A 23,646-nucleotide genomic window follows, 5' to 3' on the forward strand; every position below is an offset into this window, starting at 1 on the left:
AAGCTTCAGCCGTCTGGAGGAAAAACGTGATCGAGCTATCGCAACGGAGATTTTTAATGAACGCAACAGGATACATAATCGCGCGCCGGAGGATCACCGTTTCCACGCGCAACGCCTAGGAATCGTTTAGTAGATGTCGATCTCGCAGATGTACGGGTGATGCAGGACGCACACCACGTCGTCGTATGCACCCTCCTTCCTGAATACTCCGCAGTTCTGACTTCCGCCTAAATTGTCCGGTTCGTTCGGCCACAACGTCGACCAGGCGTCGTAGCCGGCTTTCTCGATCGACTCGCCGGTGAGAGTGATCCAATCGCCTTCCTCGTACTGGTCGTGGATGCCCACCCACGCCTCGACCATGTTCGCCGACTGCAGGAGATTCACTAGAATCCTTTCCTCGGCCAGGGAGTTTACGATGGCCAGGTGACCTGTCGAACAGCGATTGTCAGAACGTGCGAATCGTTCACGGCCATTACACGGAATTAGCCGAAGCGTAACGATTGCTCGAACGATCGATTCGAGAGATTAGCTCGAGAGATCGACTCGAGAGAAAATTGATATTGAATCACCTCCGTCCTTGATGCAAGCCTTGCGGGCAGTGTTCCACGGGATCTTCCTCGGATAGAGCTTGTGCGCGCCTATACCGGCTGTGACCACGTAGCCCTCTTTCAGCCGAGCGGCATTGTTGTTCTCGATCTTTTGCCCGTTTATGTAAAACAGCTGCGTTTCAGCGTCGTAACTGGTCTGGCATTTCGCCGAATCGCCGGCTCGCGCTTCACCTGGAAATCAAACTTCGTAGAAACGTCCGAGATATAATTCTAGCTAATAATTCCATCCCCTGTCGAGCATCGAACACGCTCCAACTTTCCGCGGACGCGAGTGCCTCGAAAAGTTCAAGGAGAAGCCTTGAAATTTCGAGGCGCCTCGTCGTTTATCCGCAACGTCCTGCCCAACTCGAAACTCCCCGATTCGACGGCTCGGTACTTACTTGACAACTGGAACAGTACGCCGACGAGAGCGAGGAGAATTGACGCGCTCTTGCCCATCTCGGCCACGAAAACGTTCACCGGCAATCTGTCGGAAGAAAACGTCGAGAAAAAGAAACACACGCACACAGCAGACAGAGAGAGAGAGAGAGGGAGAGGGAGAGAGAGAGAGACGTTGGTATTGTCCGCGCGAAATGCCACGGAAGAACCCGACAGCCTTGGTATTCTCGCGAATTGTCCGAACTGACTGACCGGTATCGGAATCGCGAGCGCGTGGCACAAATGAATCGTGAAGCAAACTTCCGATCTGTCACAGCCTTGGAGCGATCAAACGACGCGCGCGCACGCGTATCAGCGGAAACTCAGAAAATGGTAATAATACTCCCCCCGTAGATTTTCGTAGATTTTCGTAGATTTCGAAGATCGACGACGAAAGCCTCGGCTCGAAGCGCGCGCGCGCGCAGCGACGTCGAAACGATCGCACGATTCACTTTCTACCGACTAGGGAACGTATTCGGCGCGTCTTCGATCAGCAGCCCCACTCTGTCTTCTCCGCGTGCCGTTTTGCAAACGAAGGATAAGACCGCCTGGTTCGGTGACTCATCGCGCATAATAATTCTAGAAGACTCAACTGCGTCAATAGATACCTGTGCGTGTGCGCGAGTGCGGTAACGACGACGACGACGACGACGAGAGACACACCGATGCGGCGTTTTGTTCGCTTTGGACGCTGCACGAGCCGTGACGATCGACCGACTCGCACGCACCGCGTTGTACTCTGCAGACCGAGGATCGCAGACTGCAGACTGCAGACTGCAAATCGCGAACGACCGTCTCGATGGGGAATCGCCTGTGCAACGCCCCCTGTTCGTCTTAATATCGATACTGCCCTTCTACCGCGGCGGCGGCTGTTGCTTCTTTCCGCGGAACGATCCCACCAAACTGGAAATCCAGCATTCCGCAACGGCCGCCTTCGAGACTCCTTCTCCGACGACCGACGACCTTGAATCCGACGAACCGACGCGCTGCCACTTGTTGTTTATTATTATTATATAAAGCAACCGTTGGATCGACGAAGGAAGATCGAGCCGATCTCGATCGAACGAACCGGGATAGCTCTAGACCGAAGTACATACTCGGTCGTTTTGTTTGCTTCGCCGCTATCTATCTACGAGAGAATTTCGTTTGGAAACGCATCGCGAATCGCGAATCGCAAATCGCGTCTCCACCTTTATCGTCGCTGAACCGCGCAACACGGAGGCAGACTAATCGCTCGCGCGCGCGCGTTATTCAGCGATAATTGTAATCGCGTATTCGCCTCTGGACATTCCCCGCTGAGGAAACTATCGTTTCTTTTGCCAGATTCCTGTCTCCCACTCGACGCTTGAGATTTCCTGGCCGGTGTCGTCGTTCCCCGAATCCGAATCGGCGAACGCAATTTCCTTCGGATTTTCCCCGATCGTTTCGACAAACGAAAGGAACATGCTTGGAATAGAGACTCGTGGCTTCGCTGTCGCGCCCCGGAGAGCGATCATCGGTGCCAGGCATATGCAAATAAGAAAGAGTTGTCACGCGATAGCGATAGCAAATCGTTCGCAGCGAAACTGGACGAAGACGACTCTTTCCTCGTTGCGATAACCGGAGGTCGCGACAGCGTGACACCGGAACAGCGGCGTGGTTTTTCCATAGGCGAATCGAGCGAACACGGGAAACTCGGTTCCAGGAGGAAAATGTAAGAGTTTGTTGTCGGCGAGGAAAATTTCGCTAGAGTTCCAGCGATCGAACGACGTCGTTCCGGCGTGAAAAACGAGCCCGAACGCGGCATCCTTCGGACGGATTTCGATCGGGTACAGAAACTCTGGAACCGGGGTGTACTCGCGACTAAAACTTCTCGCCGCGAGAACGGCGGGATTTCGACAATCGCTGCACCGATGCAGCGGCAAATAATAAAATAATAGGAGACGGTGAATGAACGTGTAGAGATCTTTATTGAGAAAGAATGGGACGCGAGCGGTCGACTCGACGGCCGAATCTTGTCCGATGTGATTCGCGATGGTTTATTGGCAACGGGGGCGAGGGGGCACGGGAATGCTCAGCAGAGGGTAATCTCGCATAAATAGGGATGGAGGTGGAAGCACTGAACGTCGTCCATTCCGCCTTCCTTGTTGAGGACCCCGCAATTCTGCACGCCGTCGGCATTGTCGGGTTGATTCGGCCACGGCTCCGTGGCCCATTTCTCGTAGCCGATGCTGTCGAGCGACTCGCCGGTGTAAGAGACCCAATCGCCCTCCTCGAACTGATCGTGGACGCCTAAGAAGGCCCGGTCCACGCGCTCCCTCCGCAACCAGTCCGAGAGGAATCTCTCCTCCTCCGCGTTGTTCAGCACCGCCAAGTTACCTAAGGGACAGTCCTCGTTCATTCGAGCTCCTTCGAAAAACCGCGGCCCCCCGTCGTCGCGCGTTCTCTCTTTGTCTTCGCGCGATCCGAAGCTTTCGATTACCTCCTTCGTCGACGCAAGACTTCCGAGCGTGATTCCACTTGATTTTGCGCTTGTGGAGCTTGTAAGCGCCTATGCCCGGCTTCAGAACGTAATCGTCTCTCTCCAGAAAGCTCACGCAGCCCTTCGGCCCTTTGTTCGACAACAAATTGCTTCCCAGCGATGCCCCGGTTATAAAAAACACCTGTTGCGCGGCTTGGTAATTGTAATTACCGTTCATATTGATCGCTTGCGGCGTACCTGAAGACAGACGCTCCCCGATCAGACAACCGCGCGCGCCCTTTCCCTTGCGATCGAATGTAAATCTCGAGCGAGTTGAATCTCAAAGAACTCCGTAGATCGCGTAGCACGCTAGTTCCGAACGCAGCGCAAATGATCGATTATTTGATGGAATGAAAGAAAGAAAGCAAGCAGTCTCTGGCTGTTTGAAATCGCGTCGCCGCGGCGTCGCTCGCCGCGTCAGGAGGTAGCTTGTTCTTATCTTTATTTCATGCTTGCAACCGTGAAATTTCCACGTTGCACGCGCAACGATTCATCAATCTTGCAAACAGAAATCTCTTTCCTTTCTCTCCCTGTTTCGCTCTCTAATCCTAGAATCTAAAACCTCTGCGTTATATATGTCGTATTATATAATTAAAATGCATTTGTCACGAATCAAGTGCGTTTATTGTTTGTCGCCGTTAATAATCAATTGGTTTGATCGTAACAAATATTCCACTAGATAGAGTATGTCGCTCCGACGATCGTTTCAACGGAATAAGGACGTTGCGCCGCCGGGGAGTTTACGGAGCGATCCCCCGAATACGATAGAAACGTCAACAGTTGCAACACGAATCGTTGTTCGAGATTCACATTCGATTACTGTCGTGGACACGGTGAACGTTTTAATCGTCGATCGAAACGAGAGATCACCTTGGGTGTGATAGGTCTGGTTGAGCCTAGGATATCCGAACACCGAACTCAGCGTCTCGTCGCTGACCGTTTGTCCTCGCGCGGGGGCGGCCAGGGCGCAAACCGCCGCGAAAACGAGCACGGTGATCGTCGACGCGTAGTCGCGCATTTCTGCGATGGGAGGTGCGCGACACTCGGCGAACGATTTCTCAGGTCCGATTGATTCTTCGTCGAAGCTTTCGTCGATTACTAGAAGCCTGGCTGCTCGGCAGGAGCCCTATCGCCGACGGGTGAACGCACCCTACCCTCCCTCTCCGTTGGAACGCGACCGCAACAACGGTGGTGACCGACGGATCAAGCGTCGACGACTCGCGATACCATCGGGAACGTCGGCTGGAACGCCGCGTAGAACGATCTTCGATTGTAGTCGGCGTTGGGTTAATTTTCGCGACGGACGCGCTACGGCCGTGGTACACGAGTCGGAACTGACCGCTCGCCGCGAGCGCGTGGCTCTCCTCTCTTCTCCGTCGGCGTCCTTCCTCCGCAGCCCCGCGCGTCCGCTCGGTCGTCGAGCCAACCGCGCCGCTCGCGGCACGCTTTTTTTCTCTTGCCAACCAACAGACCAGCGCTCCGGACAAACTGGAATTGCCGGCGCGATCGCGGCACAGCCTGCGAATTCTCGGGCCGCGATCGTCATTTTTCGAGAGTTGCAGTAGTCGCTCGGAGAAGTGCCTGACAAAAACGACGGAGGTCGAAGTCGTCGTCGCTGTCATCGATAGCGCGAGAATATTCGGATGAGTCACGCCTCGACTCCGCTGTCTCTTCTTCGCGACCTTCGGATCCTGTAGTGAAATACACGGAGTTGCCAGGACACGGCTCTGGCGAGTCCCAAGGCGCGCCGCGAATAAAGTCGCATTGGAACCAGTTTTGGTCGCGAGCGCATCTGCAATTACGCTAGAGGCAGATGCAGCGATTCTCTAGGAACTGGTTTCAATTGTACTGGGAATAATGGAAGAAGACGCGGAGGCTCGGCGATCGTTTATTGGCGACGGAGAAATACGGAGGCGTTTAGCAGAAGGTGATCTCGCATAGATAGGGATGAAGGTGAAAGCACTGGACGTCGTCCATTCCACCTTCCTTGTTGAGGACCCCGCAGTTCTGTTCCCCGCCGTAATTGTCGGGTTGGTTCGGGAACGGCTCCGTGGCCCATTTCTCGTAGCCGATGCTGTCGAGCGACTCGCCGGTGTAAGAGACCCAATCGCCCTCCTCGAACTGATCGTGGACGCCTAAGAAGGCCCGGTCCACGCGCTCCTTTTGCAGCCAATCTACGAGGAATCTCTCCTCCTCCGCGCTGTTCAGCACCGCCAAATTACCTGAGGAACAATCCCCGTTTAGTTGGCCAGCTGCTAGAGAAAGCCGCCCTCTCTCGCTCGCCTTCGTCCAGCTTTCGGGAAACTCGCGCGTTTACCTCCTTCGTCGACGCAAGACTTCCGAGCGTGATTCCACCTGATTTTGCGCTTGTGGAGCTTGTAAGCGCCTATGCCCGGCTTCAGAACGTAATCGTCCCTATCCAGAAAGGTCGTGCAGCCCTTCGGCCCTTTGCTCGACAACAAATCGCGTGCCAGCGATGCCCCGGTTATAAAAAACACCTGTTGCGCGGCTTGATAATTGAAATTGCCGTTCATATTGACTAGCTGCGGCGAACCTGAAGACAAACGGTCACGAATGAGAGATCGCGCCCTTCGTTACCGTGGACGGGGAACGTTTGAATTCTCGGTCGTCGAATTCGAACGTTCTACATCCGGTCCAAAGCTGCGCTTCCGTCCAAACGAACCGCGCGCTGCTCTTGGAACGAGAACGATCGTCGGTCACCTTGATTGCGGTTGCTCTGGTTGAAGGCCCTCGGGTACCTGAACACCGATTCGAGCACCGCGTCGCTGAACCCGTCTCCTTCGGCCAAGACGCCCCAAACGCAAATGGACGCGAACGCGAGCACGGTAATCGACGAGTGGTCCCGCATTTCTGCGGCGCGTGGCAACCAAATTGGCGACCCTTTCGAGCTCGAACGATTTTGTCTCGACTGGAACGAAGCTCCTCGGGACGCGCGAGCTATATTTCCTTGGCGTTTATGCTCTCGGCGTTATCCGTGGGATCAATTGACCAAGGTTCGCGACACCGTTCGACAGTGCTCTCACACGAACGGTGGCTTCCGGCTCTCGCGCGTCGCCGACTAATTTTCCGCGACGGATGCAACGGCCGTGGTACACGAGGCCCAACTGAGCCGAGCGTTCGCAGCGAGCGCCTGGCTCCACTCTTTCCATCGAAGAGCGTGCCTCCGTCTCCTCGTCCACCTCCTCGTCCACCTCCACCTCCGCCTCCCCTACCCCAGCCCAGCCCAGCCCATCCCGCGCATCATCTGCACCGTTCGCAACGCGAGTTTTCCTGTTATCGCGGGACCGACGCTCCGCAGAAACTGAAATTCCCCGAATGGATGCCCCGTAGCCTCCGAGATTTGTTCGGCGAACAACGGAACCGCGGCACCGAACTCTTCCCCTTCTCTGCGACGCCGAGATTACGTTTCCAAATGATAACGAGCTTCCCAAGACCAAACACGATTATCGTCGCAACAGGGATAGTTTATTTAAAATACATCTTAAAGAATCGGAATACGTCGCGTAGATGCTACTCGAGATGCAACGACGGTCGTCTTTTTAACGCCGTTTCAGCGACTTTCCATCGAGATGGAAGGGGGTAACTTCAACAGGCACACAGATCGATTTCGCAGACGAACGCAGCATGGTTATGGCATCCGTAGTCGTCGGCACCTTGACCCTTGTATTTTTCCCAAAGGATCCCACAGTGTTGTTCGTTGCCCCAATTGTTGGGTTCGTCTGCGGCCCACGGATGATAGCTCATGGAATCGACGTACCCGCCCGTCACCGTTGTCCACGATCCTTCCTCGAACAGGTCGTGAAAGCCTATCCAGAAACCACCCAAGTTTCCTTTACTTATCCAGGATTTGAACAGGGCTTCTTCCTCCGCAGAATCCAACACGGCCAAGTGAGCTACAAGACACGAACGACGTTCTTTACGATCTTTCCTTCTCTAGTCGCGAACTCGTCGCGATCTCGGCATACCTCCTTCCGCCATGCAAATCTTCCGAGCTTCGTTCCACGTCACCTTGCGCCTATGAACCTTGTGGACTCCTACGTCCGGCGTGGTAACGTAATCGCTCCTAAGTAAGGCGGGCTCGCAGCAGGTTCCACCCTCGGATAATTCTGCAACGAAAAGGGTGGCGATCGCGAGCGCCAGGAACGTTTGCGAGAGATTCTGCATGTCGGCAGCCTGAATTTCTATGCCCGAAAATCGTTAGACACGATTCACACGATTTCCGCTACTCGTCGACGAGTTTTAGAAGACGCGAGACGCGTACTTGCAAGAACCGCGTCGACCGCGATACGAGATCTCGAACTGGCCGCTAAATAGTCCTTGCCCCGAGATTTGCGTCGAAGTCGCGTCGTTAACCTTTGAACCGCGTTTTAACCCACGCGTGCGGCTTTCCCGTGCGATATGGGAAAACGTGTGCGAATGTTCGCGCTATGGATCGTCACGAGAACGTGTCTGTGGGTCGGTTAGAACACGAGTAATAGCAATTAAGTGTTTGAGATCGCCGACGCATGCGCAACGCTAGATCGTCGTCGCAACGAGGAAATCTAAACTTTAACGCGACTCGATCTCATAGACGACGAAGCCAACAGCCATTGTGTCTTTATCTTTATTATTGGTTTCACTTTGAACAGAATTAAAGGAAATTATTATTATTATTATTGTTATTATTATTATTTATTCGATGCCATTGCAGCTCGCCCTTTACCAACAGATGGTGACGAGGCGCACGCAAACCCTTTCGATTAGCCAGCTGTTGAAGAGGGCTTTCGTATCCGTGGAATTCAACACGACCATCTCACCTACAAGACGAACGTTCTTTAGCGTCTATCGTCACTCGCGGAAACGTCGCCGCCTCGCCGTACCTTCTCCGATCTTGTCAGACCTTTGCGCTTCGTCCCCGCACATAGGGAGTTTATGGTACTTGAAAGTTTCCACGCCCTTCGTAACAAGGTAATCGTCGTTGCCGAAAGTGGAATCGCGACAGGCTCTGTCGCTGGGTTGTCCGGCCGCCGCCGCCGCCGCGTCAACCTCGGCTGTCGAGCATGCTTGTTAGAACGTTTGCGCGCGATCGTTTGGTCATTGCCAACCGAATCGTTGCTCTCGAATCGATTCTCGAAACGAGCGCAATAATAATCAAATCACCTTTCGTTTCCAGGTTCTTCGCGTCTTTGCTCGACCCTAAGACTTCCGCGAGTCCCGCGTCGGTAGCCTCGCTGCATGGCAACTCCTCCAGGGAAAGTGCGACGACGGCCAAAGCCAGGAGCGACAGCGAAAGCGAAAGCTTCTGCATTTTGACGGCGCGATGCAACCAGTCACGATCTAATCTGTACGATCTATTGTCCCAACGATTGGATTTCGAACCGAACTCTGTTCGTTGCTGGGAGAACAACACGCTTTTATACCTCTATCCTCGAACCGATAATGGGTGTTGGAAGTGGTCGATTGTGTCGACTCCCGGACAATTGCGAATAAAAAGGGTAAGTCGCGTAAATAGCTTCGATTAAGAAGATAAGGAAAGATAAGAGATCCGGACAGTAATAAAGTTGCATTGTATCTTTTCGTTTCGAGTACCGCCTTTAGAATAGCATCGGCAGCAACTTTTCGTATCACGACTTCGCCTGCGACGGAAAAAGAGCGTAACAGCGAGGCCGTCCGACGAGCGCGCCTTTTAAAGCGGCGGTGTGTTCCAGCATCTCTCCGCGAGCTTGATATCTAAAGAAAGGCCCGATTTTAAAGAAATTATACCTTTTTAAATGTGTTCACGACGGGGTGTGCCGCCGCCGCCGCCGCGTTGGTTTTTATCTTCATCTCGATAATGTTTGCGATTCGATCGAAATACAATTGTATTAGGTGATCCGAAATTCTTTATTTCGACTAAATCTTAAAGAAACGGAATCATTTCGAACTCGATAATAGGGATACGTCGATGCTCGAGCCTGGTTCGCCGATGGAAAGGCGAAGGGGGCCCAAGGAATCGCACAAATTGATCTCGCAGACGAAAGCAGCCTTGTGATTGCAGGTGTAGTCGTCGAGCCCGAAATCGTTGTTATGCGGCGCCCAGAGGATGCCACAGTGTTCTTGCCTGTTCCAATTGTCCGGCTCGCCCATGGCCCACGGAGAATAGCTCATCGCGTCGACCATCTCGCCCGTCACGGTGCTCCATGAGCCTTCCTCGTACAAATCGTGGAAGCCTACCCAGAGGCTTCCCAGCGACTCTTTGACTATCCAGTCTCTGAAGAGGGCTCCCTTCTCCGCCGAATCTAACACGGCCAAGTTAGCTGGAAACGCAAACGCTCTTTTACTCGGTTCCCCCTGAAAGTTCCCCCGGAAAGCCGTGTACACTTTCTTCTCGCCGTACCTCCTTCCATCAGGCAAGTCTTCCGCGCTTCGTTCCAGGACATCCTGCGCCTCTGCAGCTTGTGGGCCCCCAAGCCTCGCGTGACAACGTAATCAGACCTCTTCAAAGAGGGTGAACACGAGATTTTCTCCCCAGCTTTTCCGGACGCGGTGATCACGTATATTTGCTTGCCTATCTCGTCGGTGTTCAAACTGACGTCCGACAGCGAGCACGCTGGAACCGAGAGCCTCCGCCTAAGTATTTCCAAGCTCCCGCGACAAGCTGCATCCGCGCGCGCGCGCGCGCGTATATATTAATTCGATTAGCGAAACGACCGCAATAGTCACCTGCTCGGTTCGGACACTCGCTCCTCGCCAATCCGTAGACATTCGCGTCGACGTTCTCCTCCGAATCGTCGGCCTCGGCGTCGAAAGCTGCGGCGATGGCGAGAGCCAGGAACGGTAGGAAGAACTTTTGCATTTCGGCGGGTCGCGTCCGATGCAACGTGTCCGTCCGCTCTCGGCGAATCGACGTTCGTCGATCGTAACACACCGAATGTTGCACCGCGGCTGTTACATTTCTGGCGTGGCTCTGCTTATATCATTTTTCCTTCCGAATTAACGATTCGCAAAAGTGGCCGTTAACGAGGTAGGCTAATTCGGCGCGGATCGTAAACACGATGGAAACGAGAGTGCGGATTATTTTCATTGCGGTAGGAAAACGGTGGGGAACGATAAGAGATAAGGCAGGCACCGTCTGAAAAATGGCATTGTTAATCCTACGATGGAAACGAACGCGGATGATTTTTATTGCGGGAGGAAAACAATAAGGAACGATAAAAGATAAGAAAATTGTTTAAAACGCTTTATCTTTGTTGGTGTGGTGGCATCGGTAGAATCGACAAGAATGGTATGGACTGTAGCAAGTCCCAAAAAGAATGATAGCTGAGGGGGTGTCGCATCGCTAGAAGTTTTCATCGCGAAAACGTGCGCAGCCCACACGAAACGCTCTCGCGCGGGTTTTAACAAACTCCATAAGAGCTACAACATTTGTGAAATAGACGCTGGATCGCGAACGAAAGGGATGCGAAAAGACGTGTAGTCTTTTCGGTTTCGGCGGTCCGTACAAAATCCGTAGAAAATAATTTAGAGATCTTAGAAGCGATTGAAAAGAAGAGAGGGTTACTCCGCCCTCCGATTACGCCCTATATTTCTCGAGCAAACCGGCGAGTCTCGAAGCGTCGCACAAGCTGATTTCGCAAACGAACGACTCCTTGATATCGCACCGAGCGTTGCTGATTCCTGCAGCAGTTTTTAATCGCCATAGAATGCCGCAGTGTTCGTTGGCCCCGCTACTCGGCTGGTTCCTGGCCCACGGGTAATAGCTCGTCGCGGCGATCCGCTCGCCGGCCAGATTCAGCCACGATCCTTCCTCGAAGAAGTCGTGGATGCCTGTCCAGACCCCATCGATCGTCTCGTTGGCCATCCAGTTTCGAAACACCGTTTCTTTCTCCGCGGAGTCTATCGCGGCTAATTGGCCTACAACAGGATCCTCGTTTATTACTCGTCCCCCGCTTTCGCAGTTGCTACGATTCGATAACCGTTTCGCATTCGCGTCGCGCGATTCGAGTCGCTTCGATATCGTCGATCGTAAACGGTGACCCGGTGATCGTTCTCGATCTATAATAACGCGAAGGTCGTCGCGTGCAAAAGATTCATCGAATTACCTCCTTCCGCCATACAGATCTCTCTAGCTTCGTTCCACGCGACCTTGTGCTTGAAAAGCTTCTGAGCGCCTATGCCCGGCCTCGGGACGTAGTCGGCCCTGTCCAAAGCCGTCACGCAATAGCCCTTTGGTCCTTGGTAGACGGCCTGCGGGTACGCGTTAATATAGAACACCTGTTGTGTAGCGTGATAATTGTTTCCGCCGTTTAGCGTGACTTTTTCTCCAGCCGAGCATTCTGCAATCGAGAGCGTCCCCTATAGTTCTATCCGATGCGAAATGTCTAATCGTGGATCCAAGTTTCTGGCACGAATTCTCCAGACAAGATTAATATATTCACCTCCGAGAGTGACGGTCCTGTTGTTCGCCTTGGCGAATTCCAAATTGTTCACGTCCTCCTCGTTGAAGGCCGCAGCGACGCCTTGGAACCCGATAACGAAACGCGCCGTTACCGCGAGGGCGACCAACGGTGACAACGCGCTCTTCATTTCTCGTGCACGGTGTCGCGTTGATTGTCCGAATCCTTTTCGCGCGGTAAACCGCGTTGCTCGATCGTCACGCGGTTATTCGCTGTGGGATCCGAACGGTATCTAATCCTCGCCGATCCTCGCTTATCCTCGCTTATCCTCGCTGAGATTAATTTTTCCTCGGACACGTTGAACGTGCAACGGAAGCATCGAGACGCTCAACTGAACTACGGATGTCATTCGCGGCGAGTGCAATCTGTTACATGGCAGAAGCTGCCATTTATATTCACCCTTGACCTCCTCCAGATTTCAATAAACGATCAATTTAGGATGATTCCGCGCGCATCGAGTCTTTATCGCTGACCTCTCGCAACCGGTCGATCGCGAATGGAGGTCAGAACGTAGATATCATTGTCTCTTTGGCTGTGTTTCGCAATGTTTTCGCAAACTTTCTCGAGACAGTTTAACCATATATGTAATTGGATTCGAGCAGCTTCCGATAGCGTGCTTCGGGGCTTTTTGCACGATTATCCGCTGCTCGTCGACTTGACCTTTGACAGCGTTCTTATTGACGCAATCGAACCTGGAATTCCCTGTCCGAACGGTACAATATAATCTACGTTCGAAATACTTTCAACGATACGTTAGCTACGAGTGACAGCCGATGATTAAGCGCCGCGTTAAACGTTCGGTATTCCCCGACGCTATCGCCGAACGAGTCACAATTTTCCTCCATGCATGCTTCGCTCTCCCATAAAACCAGACTTCCGATACGGAGTAGGATGGTAAAACGTTTCAGGATGTATTTATGTTCGTTTCAGGTATGTTTCGATCGCCGGAATGCTTAGGTGGAAGAAGGGCTTTTCGATCCCGTCTCGGAGTCATATAGTCGATGGAGCGGCGACATGGAGAAGGAACGTTTGATCGAAAGTAGAATCGGATACGTCGTCTTCGTGGACCACGCGACGAACGAGAAACAAGGAGCAGCCCGTATTTCCTTGGTGATACCTCAAGCGGATATTACCGTTCCCGATCAGGGGCACAACGCGCATTGCCCCGACAACGTGGAACGAAGAGGAGAAAGGAGGAGAAAGGAAGATAAAGAGGTGTGTACGCGCCAGTTTCACCGGAATATGGCGGAGCCTCGGCTCGGAATCACATCCGGAGACACCAGGAGACGGTGGCGGAGCGGGGAGCGGGGAGCGGGAAGGGCGCAGACAAAGAGAATATAAAGTTGGTTAGGTTCGGGATAAAAGTGGCGCGGACGTGTACGAAGAAATTGAACGAGAACTGGATGAAATCCTGCAAACGGATTCGGCTGACAGACGATCCGAGATGCCGCCGAGATGAAACGGAATCGATGAAGTGCAAGGCGACGAGTCCGCAGAGAATTAGGCGGGGAGGCGAACCTAATCGATTCATCGAAACTCTTTCGAATCGATGCCACACCGTTTCCGGAGTTACCCAAAAGTATTCTATCGTCGCCGTGCCGTTTCGATGCGAATGTTTCGAATTATGGGAGAGGACTGTCTCTGTTCTCCGGTCGATTGTTATTCCGCGATCGAGCTCGCCTTCCAGCCATAACCAGGCCGGCCGAATAATCCTTGGGGGACTCTCGTCGGCTGCATCAGAAATTTCGCGATAACACCCGGCATTTGGCGGAAGGGTTCCGGGGAGCATCGAGGGCGCTCTCTCTCTCTCTCTCTCTCTCTCTCTCTCTCTCTCTCTCTCCCCCTCTCCCTCTCGGGCCCTGATTTCATCCTTGAGCGAGCGGAAAGAGCGACGAACGTCTCGGAGCCGTGAGCCGAGAGCGCGATGAACGTCGAGCGGCTCGAGCGAACGGCGCGCGATCAACGTCTTCGAGTGAAAGGCGGAGTGGAACGTATCGCGTTTTGCCAAGCCCAAAGCCAAAACGTCTCTCTCGGTCGAGAGCGACGAGAAGGTGCTCTCACAGATGAAAGCGTGGACGGTACGGATTCTCCGATGCCGGCTGCAAGCGCGACCGCGTAAGAGCCATAGAAAACGCGACGGACGGACGGATGGACGGAAGCGTTGCAGAAGCGGAGAGACGGAGGCCTCGCGCGGAAACTGCGCCGCTGCGTTTCGCGGAAACGATTTACGGGCACAATGATTTCCGATAAGGCGGAGCAGGTGCTTCGACGGTTCAACGAAACATTCCTGGGAAAATCCGGTTCGCGCAATATCCAGCCACTCGAACGCTAATCCATCCTCCGCGGAGAAATCGCGCAGCGATCCCGGCACAGCACTCGGCGGCGGTAGTCCTCCCCGCGCAGATCTCGCCGAGTATCGCGAGCGAAGGTAGACCGCGAACGATCCCCGTTTAATTCGCCGATATTCAACTAACGGGCAACGCTGCGCCGATTACGAGAGATTAATCGCGGAGTTCGAAGAGGGCCATCGCAGCCGCGCCGCTAAAGAGTTCCCCATCCGACCCTCGAGGGCGGCGCTCTCTCCTTCGTGCCGAGCGACTGTTCGAACGAGACGGAATGCCAAAGAGGGAGCAGCCGACGAACCGGCTCGAAACTCGCTCGGAGCCGCTCCGCGATGCTCGGCGCCAAAATCAGCCATCGGTTGGACGCTCTTCCGTAATCCAAACGGCATTCACGGAGCCACAATTTCCTCTGGCAAGCGAACCGCTTCCTCCTCCTCCTCCTCCTCCTCCCCCTCTGCCTCCCTCCAACCACCACCCAGTTCGGGTTGTAACCAGGCTGGGTAATCCAAAGGGGATTCGCTCGACGCATCAGAAATTTCCGCGAGGGATTCCCATGCCGCTCGTTCCTATCCCTGTCGGCCCTTAAAACTCGGTCGGAATTGTCTGATCCGCGCGCGCCAGCCGGGCCGACGCGATGCTTTGTCGAAAGAATGCGCGCTATCCGAGTCGCGACGCAAGGAGTCAGACGACGCAAGGGAACAACGTTTGGACAAGGAACGCCAAATTCTACGCACGATTATAGAAATTACGGCGTAACGTCGAGATATTAATACCAGAGTAATTTCGGTGGTGAATAGGCTGGCAGTTCGCAGGAGGTAATTATCCACTCATTACCGGGTAAGCGAAGTCATCGATCTGCCGACGTTACAATTGTGCCGCGCGCGCGTATGTCCTAGGCGCCAACAATGGCACCGCAAGCTGTCCGAATCGTATCACTGTGCCGAATAACGGGGGAAATGGCTAATTCCGGTGAGACACGGTTAATTGATCGATCGTCGATGCGGCTACCTTAGCATCTGGAAGAATTGTTCACCCGAATTTCAGATCGTCTAGTCTATTGAAAAATTGTCGGCATAACGAATACGGAAATCTGCTCGCTGATCGAGTAGAGTAAGCCCGCCACTGATCGGACGAGCAGGATATATTCCTAATCCAGGCGCGCTTATCCGAGGCGTTCGGCGGATTGCTCGATCGTTGGAGGGTATATCGGCGGAATAGAGTGAACAACGAATTTTCTCTCCAAAGAGAGAAATCATGAATTCTGCATTGGAAAAAAAGTTTGTTCGAACGAAAGTATTTCGACGGAACAAGTACGAAAGAATAGGTGACGAAAGCTTGGTGTCGGCACGATTACCCGAAATACCTGAAAAAGCAGCGAGATCGTTACGAGAGCTCCGCAGTTTGGTGGCGATTATTTGGCTGATCACAAGAAGCGGAACGATCAAAGAATGGTCCTTGCAGGAGCTCGTTTGCCGAAACGGCTTGGCTCGGCCGCGACGACATCGTTGCCATTAATTTGCCAAAATCATTGGCCCGAGACCGTCGAGTTTCGACGAGCCATCGACTGTGGACTGTGGACTGTGGACCGTCGACCGTCGACCGTCGAGGCGGGAACACGGCAAACAAGCTGAAAACGATGGAATTCCTGCCGGTCCCGCATCCGTTCTAGGTATGAATCGTATCTTTACGCCGCCAGACGCTCCGAGGATCGTTCAACGAGCCTCCTGTTAGGGGACAAATCGGTTTCCACAGGATTTGCAACGCAAGCCGCGATTCGTTCGCAGTTTTTCTCATCCTGGCTAAACGTTCAACCATCGACCCGCATTCGAGGAGGGGCGTACACTCTTTGCGAGACAATAACGAGAAATATTTCAAAGGCTACGCGACGTCGTCTCTCTCATTTCAGCAGGTTCGATCGCTCGCGTAGAATCCCTGAACGTCCTCCCGTCAATATATCGCAGGAGAGACAGCGCAGATTTCGCAGCTTTATCGCGCGAAGGTAGGACGGCGGCTGCGAACGACAATCGCGGCGACCAGCGTGGAATCGTCGCCAGAGTCTCGGTGAAAAGTGGCGAATGAAGAAAGCGGCAATGATTATCTCGGCAACGGGAACGCGACCGCGACGACTGCGAAAAAGTTGGGAGAATGTAAAGGTAGAAGCGGACGCGAGAAAGAGCGAGTCGATAAGCGTAGAAACGTCGCGAGTAGAGAGCGTGATAATCGTCAAAGCGCTGCAGGAGGGGGACGCGCTGATAAACGTAGAAGCGTCGCGGCGAGCGGTAACCGCGATAATCGTCAAAAGCATTGCAAGTTGAAAGCACGGTAATCGTCAAACGGAACGTTCTTTTTGTTCCGTTCCGTTCCGTTCCGTTCCGTTCCGTCCCCGGAATCGAACGAATCGTCCTCCGGTAGACCGAACGGCAGCAATGTCCCGACCGTGGCAGCGGAAAGCGAGACGAACAGCTTTCGAAACGAACGACGAATGGCTCCGTTGCGAGAACGGACATTGTACGCTCGTTCTTTCGAGCCAACGACGCGACAACGCGAAAACTAGTGCCGATGGAAGCGAACGCGAACGGAAAGCACAAGAATAGAACGCTTTAGTTTGAACAGACCGGTATTATAGATTTGAACGCATCGGCGCGCATCGGATTTCGTAATTTATGCGCGAAAAGCTGCGATGACATCTCGATAAGACGCGCGGGGGCCTAATTGGAAGACAGGAAGTCGGGGCTGATTAGTCGCGCGGAATATGGATCATCGGTAAGTAGATCGGGAATCTCCGTGATCGGACAAGAAAGTTACGGTGATTAGAGAAATAGATGGAGCATCGTCCGAGCCCCTTTCAACGCAGCACGGTTCGTTTGTCGAACCGGAATGATTGATAACGGTGGTCGGTGTAAGAGGCGTGATTGATTGCCGCCAGAGTAACAAGCAGATTATGAGCCGGTGCGAACGGACCGGGATCGCGATTGATGCATCGCTTCGGAAACCTTGTTGGAACTGTCTTCGTTCTTCGAAATACAGTTTTTCGGATCGCGGAGGCATCGGCGGTCGGCAAAACGATCATCGAATCGTTCCGCAGTATTTTTTCAACTATTCCGCGCGATATCGAAAATACACAGACGCCTAATCGATTAACTGGCTTTCTTCTCTCTTTTTCCAGGTGAGCGCGACTACGACCTCGACGCGAGCAGTCCGAGAATTCGACCGCCGTTTCTCCAACGGGCGTTCGGCGTTCGGCGTTCGATAAACAATCGAAATTCCAAGCTCAAGCTATTAGTCTGACCAACGTCTAGATCCAGTCCGCTTGTTTCGGTCGAAACGATCGATCGTCGCGCTTCAATCTTCTCGATAGCCGGTAGCGTAGTTTCATTTTGCTTTCGCATTGTTCTCCGAGGATATATTGTACGATATAATGGAATGAAAAGGATTAACCGTGAAGGAAGGAAATCCGCTGCTGGCTATCTTAATAATCCCACTCGGCATTACCATTCGACAGGCTAATGGCTCGACTCACTGGATACCGCCTGCAATACAGTTTATTGGCAGCGGCACAAGCGGGACTGTTCCTATCGAATTTCTGCAACAACGGCGACGATGCGTCCTCTTGCCGGGTGTTTTCTCCGGACCGTTCATCGTCTCCCGTCGGCTCGACGAATCCGCTTTCTTTCATGTCCTTCCAGGAACACCGACCGACGCATTCGTTTGCTACATCTTTCGCAATATAAACAACACGTTGTCCGGTTTCGAATCGAAGCGATTCTCCCGATAACATCCAACTAACGCTGAACCGCTCGCCACGATCAAACGATAAGCAACATTTCTGGAACGGGCACAAAGAATTGTACCGACCTGGTTACCGAGAGAGTATTAGATGGGAATCGAGAGGAATCGAGTAGTCGGGGAATTAGACAGTCAATGGGGAAAGCAGAATTCGAGAGAGAGAGAGAGAGAGAGAGAGAGAGAGAGAGAGAGAGAGCCGAACGAGCCGGCAGAAAATTATTCTATCGAGACCGTCGTCTGGTTACCAGATACGAGATACGAGATTCGAGCGTGGGAGTGTTCCAGGGACGAGAACGAACGCAATCAGACCCGATGCATAGTCAAACAGACTAGCCAGACCTTCGGGGAGCTCGAGCTTCGACTCGAGGTTGCCGGGGGAAGAAAACCGAAGCTATCAGCCGCGTCCCCGGCTGCTACCAGGGTCTTAATCTGCCGTGACACCGCGCCCGCCAACCAAGTCAACGGGGCAACCGGCGCAGCCCATTACCGGCAGACGTATTATTAACCATTTGCCGAGGTAGAACGTAACCGGCCGTCGCGAATGTAACTCAGCATTTGCATAATACGGAGACAGGCGGACGTGTGCCTTTACACTAATGCCTGTCCGTTCGGCGGCTCGTTCAACAGCCTGCTCTCTCGATGCCCTAGACGTCGTCGGAATCACCGTCATCGCGTCGCGTCGCGTCGCGTCTCGTTGCTTCGCAGGAAAAAGAGGATCGCCGAGGGATCGAGCGTCTGCGGAAAACCACCGATTAACAATGGCGTCTCGGATGATCCAGATTCCGTGGGATCGTCCACTTGGGCGGTCGGCTCTGTTCACTCGCATCATCGACCCTCGGAATCGGCGTCGGCGTGGAGATCGATGAGAAGCGGATGGCCGAAGCGAGAAGCGGATGACCGAAAGGAAAGAGCACGCGAGAAACGATCCTCGGATCCATAGAACGCCGCGAGGATATAAAATACAATGGCAAATCTACGATATTTCCGGCTGCATGGAACTAGCGCAAAACGGAGCCAGACGAAACAGAGGAGCGACCGGGAAGGGGGGACCTTGCTGTAGATAGGGCAGCCCTAAACCTGGCGCAGCCCAGAACCTCGCGTGCATTCGGGCGTTTTCAATAAGTTGCACTCGGGGCGCAATTTCGGAGCCACCATCGATTCCGAGATCACCGCGTCAGATACGGGCCAATTCCGCAGCCGGTCTCTCCCGTGCATCCTCCGCGCGTTTTTAGACCGAATCATCGCGCGGTGCCCGGATCCAACCGGAATTCGAAATGCGACGGATCCGACGCCACGGCGAGCACCGACCATCAATTTCTGCGAGCCAGCGCTAGCGTATGCTTGACGCTCCAAGGCCTGCATAACAAAGTGCCTCGCGATTACCCGACCCTTTGGTTTTCCTGGACCTTTGGGTGCCGTTGACCTTTCGCGGGCTCGGAACCCTCGTTGTTAACGTTTTCGAGGAGAATCGCGTATATCTGCAACGCCGGATCCCCTGGGCTCGAAAATATCTTCGAAGCAAAAATCCAAATAGAATTCCTGGCACTTTCGAACGCGGCATTTCATCTTGAAAGCTTCCCGGTGAAGACCACTCGGCGCGCGAATGTCTCTTAAAAAAGGCTGAACAATAAAACGCTTTTCCATTGATAATGGTAAACGAGTCACGAAAATATTGGGGACACCAGATATGAGAATTATACACACGTACGCGTAGCAGCGCGGCATGTGTTTCACGTTTCCTTGAGCGATTCGCTCGTTCGCGTATTTGAGGACAACGCGGACTCTCTGCTAGGCGAAGCCCCTCCACGGAGTCGAGCGAATTTTCCTTAAAAATGGAAGCAGCGAAAGTGCATTCGCTAGACGTACTCGTCGGCGGCGCATCCACGATACAGAGCCCGAGGTTCCCCTTTATTTTTAGCACACGGCGGGGGATACGTCGCGACTGAAATATTCCATCCCGGACAGATGTGGCCCGATCCGTCGCGCCGCGCTGAGCCGATCAAATGCACCGTGCATAGGAATTTCTGGTAGATGCGTTTCAGCCACTTGGTTTCGCGTTACGCGGCGAAATTTTCGTTCGAGGACGATCGAACCCTTTCCAAATTAATTCTCGGCTCGCTGTTTCGTCGCCTCGCGACGCTAGAATTTCGCAGCCGAGAGACGGTAATAAACCGCGCGTGCATGGTACGCGTAATTAACTTTGCGCGCCATCGATCATGTTCGTTAAGAAAGCGCCGAGTATGCCGGGAAACGAAGGAGCCGGCGTGTTTCGCCCGTCCGTTTCGGAGCCTTTCGACGGAAGCTGGTAAACGATTTTGAACGAGAAAGAAGCAGTTGACAAGAAATTGATGGCTCCCGGAGGGAAGACGCGTCGATCAGGCACGTCGCGTTTCTACGTGCTGGTTTTTATCGGCGCGGCATCTGAAATGGAAAACACATTCTGGTATTTTTCCTCCCCGGGGCCCGTTCGCCGTATCCAAAGTACTTGCCCGTCGAAGGTCATGAATAAAATCAATCGGTGCGGCTGCCTCGCGACGATTTTCTACAAATACGGGGCCAACTGCGTCGAAATCCTCGAGGAGACCGAGCGAGCGATAGCGATCTCTGCTGTCACCGGTGCATTACCGAATAACCGGCGAGAATCTTCGCTCGCGAAATCCAAAGCAGCGAGGCTCTTGGTGGTTCTCGCCGCGCCGCGCCGCGCGACTTTACAGCGGAACCGCAACACGTCTCGTCGACGGAATTCATTCGACGATTTTGCATTGAAATAATTCTTGCTTTTCCCAACTCTATCCCAACCTTTGCACTATTTCAACTAAAATTCTCTTTTCAGATACGAAACGGAAGCTAAAAGAACCTGGAGAACTCTTTGCGGAGAAAATAGAGCAATCGTTGCGACAAGGCATCGAACGCGAAACTCCTTGCGACGAAACGTTCTACAGAAATTCGCAAGATTTAAAAAGAGTGCCGATGGAAAGATTTAGTTAATCAAAAATTAAGAGCTCGGTCTCGAGTACAACGAGAGACACTGTGAATCGAGACTAGATTCGTTGGTGCAAAATGATACTGCCCACGCGGCGAAACGAAACTCGTGGAAACCGAGAGGTGCAAACGCCATCGATACATCAACAGGCGCGAATTAACGCGACGCTGCGGATCAGGCGAACGTAACCGATCGAGTTATCAGGAGAAGTAAATGAACGCGGCTTTGATATCGGACTTATCGACGCGGTGCAGGCAGACCAGACTTCCCTTCCCTTTTTCCGCCTCTTTTTTATCGTGCCCGGCTCGCTGGTCTCTCTCTCTCTCTCTCTCTCTCTCTCTCCCTCTCTTTCTCCATTTCCTTCTCCCCTTTGCGCCCTGTTCTCTCTTTCTCCGTTCGTGTACCCAACAATCGAGGGAAACGCTGCGAGCACCGAGCAATTAGTTGGTTGAACCGGATACCAGTGATTAATCGGCGGCATTAGGCGGCCCGTTTTCAGAGGAGCGACGATCGGCTGCGACTCGTGCATCAAACCGCGATGGTCCTCCTCCTCCTCCTCCCTCTTCCGCAGCCTCCGCAGCCTCTGCAGTCACCGACCCGTTTACGTCCCCAATTAATTGCCGTAAGCCGAAATAATCGCGGCAATTTGACGCGGGAAAGGTGTCGCGCGGAAACGCGGTATAATTCGTTCGTGCCACGATTTATATCGGCTCGGAGCCGTCTCTTGGCTGCAAGCGAGCCCCGAAGCCACGCTCCCCTTTCTTAGGTCTCCGACAAAAACTCCGATCATCGGTTCGTCCGCTTTTTATTCGATTGCCTATTCGATGGAGAATAAGACCAATTGTAACTGCGAAGCGATCGGCGCGAATCGCCCAATGGACAAATTTCGCTGCATCGATTATTTTCAGGGAAATTAGAGCAGCGCAAAAATAGGGCGATTTTTAGTTCCGAGTTCCGAACGGCTCACGTTAATGGGATCCGAAATTGATGGGTTGCGACGAAGGGGATCCACGATGAAGCGCGCGCGATCCGTGTTCCACGGGACCTTGTCCCGAGATACGCGGTCGGTCCGCGGTCCGCGGGCCGCGATAAACGACGCCGAGATGCGCGATCCGTCCGGATGATAAACGGCCACGGGCCGTGCCACTCGGCTCTAGGTGACGATAAATAGTCCGGGGATCCATAATCCGCGTGTACTCGAGGATTAATCGTCCAAAGACCTCTGGCCCCCCGTCCATAGATCACGACGCACGGACTCGAGACGTACGATCCGTGTAAACGTCCGAACAAACGATCTCGGCGCGCATAATCCTCCTGTAATCAACTACAAACGCGCGTTCTACTTGCCGATCGATCCCGGGAGTCGATTAAACGCTTTCGTTTAGCGAACGGGACCAGGATGGAGCGAGCAGCAATTCTCGAGGCGGAGTTATTTGCGAAAAATGCTGTTAGAAGCGTCGCCAGCAATCCGGCGACCTATTATTCGCGAATCGATCACGCCTGCGGATTTACAATCCGCAGGATTTACGTCGCCGGCAAAATTATTTGTTCCGCACAGTTTTTCGATACCGTTGGGCTTAACGATCCGATTTGAAAGCGAATTACAGACACCGCGGTCCCCGGTGGCGGGACTCCCTGGTGACCCGATATTAAACACCCGCGCACCGCGAGTGCGAGTGCGAGTGCGAGTGCGAGTGCATCGAGCCCAACCTGCCGCCAACGACAAAAAAGAGCACACACAATCACCGTGGCGCGAGCACTTCCCCGCGGAATTATTAGGCATCCGGCACGCGTACAATTTGCCGCGATATTCAGCGGAGATCGTTCCGATTGCTTCGATCGGCATGATCACAGCCTTGGCGTTCTGTAAATTACGATTGTTCTCGCGGGGGTTTCGGTCGAACGACAAAGAGGTCGAAGCGAATTGAAGGAAGCTGAAGGTTCGGGATGAAAGCGAAAAATGGGGGCTCGTGGGCTCGGAAAATCCGTCCCGGACGAAAAGAACGGACGCAACCTCATCCGGCAGCGGCCGAAAATAAAGGAAAAATTGCCGACAAAAGATCCAACAAACACTACGCGTCTCGTGAATCCATTAAAATCACTATGCGCCGTTCGGATAATATTTGAGGACATTTCTCGAATTAGGGCGCCCGGCCACCACCGCCGAGATTCGGCCAAATATTTGCCACGGCATGAACATTAACACGCCGGAGCTCGATTAACTTTCTGTTTGGCGACGGCAAATGTGAACAGTATCCATCGTTCCGAGCGCATCGTCTCGTCCAGGATTGGTAATTTATAGTTTTTAGCAGAGTCGAATTTCGTTGGTTACGCAACGTCTAGTAAGCCGCCAGCAACATATTTTAATGCTTTCCGTTGCTTTTAACGGGGGAACGGAGTATCGGGAATGGTTCGTCGGCTTTGAAAGTTGCCCGCTGGAAACGCGGAGTAATTCTGAACGAGAATTATTTGCACGCGGAGCTCGTAATGATGCTAATTTAACTTTTTAGAGCTAGCGCCGCTGACGTTTGTCGAATCGAGTGCCGTCCCGTGGTTAGCAATTTTTCTCGAATGT

General features: G+C 53.2%; 7 protein-coding genes across 8 annotated transcripts in view; 1 reads left to right on the forward strand and 6 right to left on the reverse strand.

Annotated features, from left to right (window-relative positions):
• LOC144477287 (uncharacterized) overlaps positions 1 to 16,033 on the forward strand; it is a 90,406-nt gene extending 74,373 nt beyond the window's left edge. For both annotated transcript variants that reach the window (XM_078194897.1, XM_078194898.1), the window contains 2 exons: positions 8,699 to 9,020; positions 12,891 to 16,033. In XM_078194897.1, the coding sequence (XP_078051023.1) occupies positions 8,699 to 9,020; positions 12,891 to 12,917 (349 nt within the window). In that variant the 3' untranslated portion in view covers positions 12,918 to 16,033. The remainder of the gene's footprint in view (positions 1 to 8,698; positions 9,021 to 12,890) is intronic.
• Positions 1 to 23,646, reverse strand: part of Btk29a (tyrosine-protein kinase Btk29A) — a 140,123-nt gene that overhangs the window by 74,392 nt on the left and 42,085 nt on the right. The window lies entirely within an intron of this gene.
• On the reverse strand, positions 37 to 6,695 carry LOC144476792 (uncharacterized). Its single transcript, XM_078194022.1, has 8 exons — positions 6,247 to 6,695; positions 5,843 to 6,079; positions 5,448 to 5,747; positions 5,328 to 5,373; positions 1,634 to 2,017; positions 989 to 1,074; positions 570 to 779; positions 37 to 428 (listed from the first exon to the last, which is right to left on the reverse strand). Exons 1-8 carry the CDS (start codon positions 6,392 to 6,394, stop codon positions 127 to 129), a joined length of 1,713 nt encoding a protein of 570 aa, XP_078050148.1. The 5' UTR covers positions 6,395 to 6,695; the 3' UTR covers positions 37 to 126.
• Positions 2,956 to 5,447, reverse strand: LOC144477285 (hemolymph lipopolysaccharide-binding protein-like). The gene is made up of 3 exons (XM_078194893.1): positions 4,396 to 5,447; positions 3,487 to 3,723; positions 2,956 to 3,383 (listed from the first exon to the last, which is right to left on the reverse strand). The coding sequence occupies exons 1-3, from the start codon at positions 4,541 to 4,543 to the stop codon at positions 3,079 to 3,081; spliced, it is 690 nt and encodes a 229-aa protein (XP_078051019.1). The 5' UTR covers positions 4,544 to 5,447; the 3' UTR covers positions 2,956 to 3,078.
• Positions 6,978 to 8,100, reverse strand: LOC144477288 (hemolymph lipopolysaccharide-binding protein-like). The gene is made up of 2 exons (XM_078194899.1): positions 7,512 to 8,100; positions 6,978 to 7,439 (listed from the first exon to the last, which is right to left on the reverse strand). The coding sequence occupies exons 1-2, from the start codon at positions 7,708 to 7,710 to the stop codon at positions 7,132 to 7,134; spliced, it is 507 nt and encodes a 168-aa protein (XP_078051025.1). The 5' UTR covers positions 7,711 to 8,100; the 3' UTR covers positions 6,978 to 7,131.
• LOC144477282 (perlucin-like protein) lies at positions 9,167 to 10,520 on the reverse strand. The gene is made up of 3 exons (XM_078194891.1): positions 10,228 to 10,520; positions 9,902 to 10,114; positions 9,167 to 9,821 (listed from the first exon to the last, which is right to left on the reverse strand). Exons 1-3 carry the CDS (start codon positions 10,358 to 10,360, stop codon positions 9,439 to 9,441), a joined length of 729 nt encoding a protein of 242 aa, XP_078051017.1. The 5' UTR covers positions 10,361 to 10,520; the 3' UTR covers positions 9,167 to 9,438.
• On the reverse strand, positions 10,744 to 12,343 carry LOC144477283 (hemolymph lipopolysaccharide-binding protein-like). The gene is made up of 3 exons (XM_078194892.1): positions 11,943 to 12,343; positions 11,607 to 11,840; positions 10,744 to 11,418 (listed from the first exon to the last, which is right to left on the reverse strand). Exons 1-3 carry the CDS (start codon positions 12,088 to 12,090, stop codon positions 11,078 to 11,080), a joined length of 723 nt encoding a protein of 240 aa, XP_078051018.1. The 5' UTR covers positions 12,091 to 12,343; the 3' UTR covers positions 10,744 to 11,077.

The sequence above is a fragment of the Augochlora pura genome, chromosome 11 (genome assembly GCF_028453695.1).
Source record: "Augochlora pura isolate Apur16 chromosome 11, APUR_v2.2.1, whole genome shotgun sequence".
NCBI lineage: Eukaryota > Metazoa > Arthropoda > Insecta > Hymenoptera > Halictidae > Augochlora > Augochlora pura.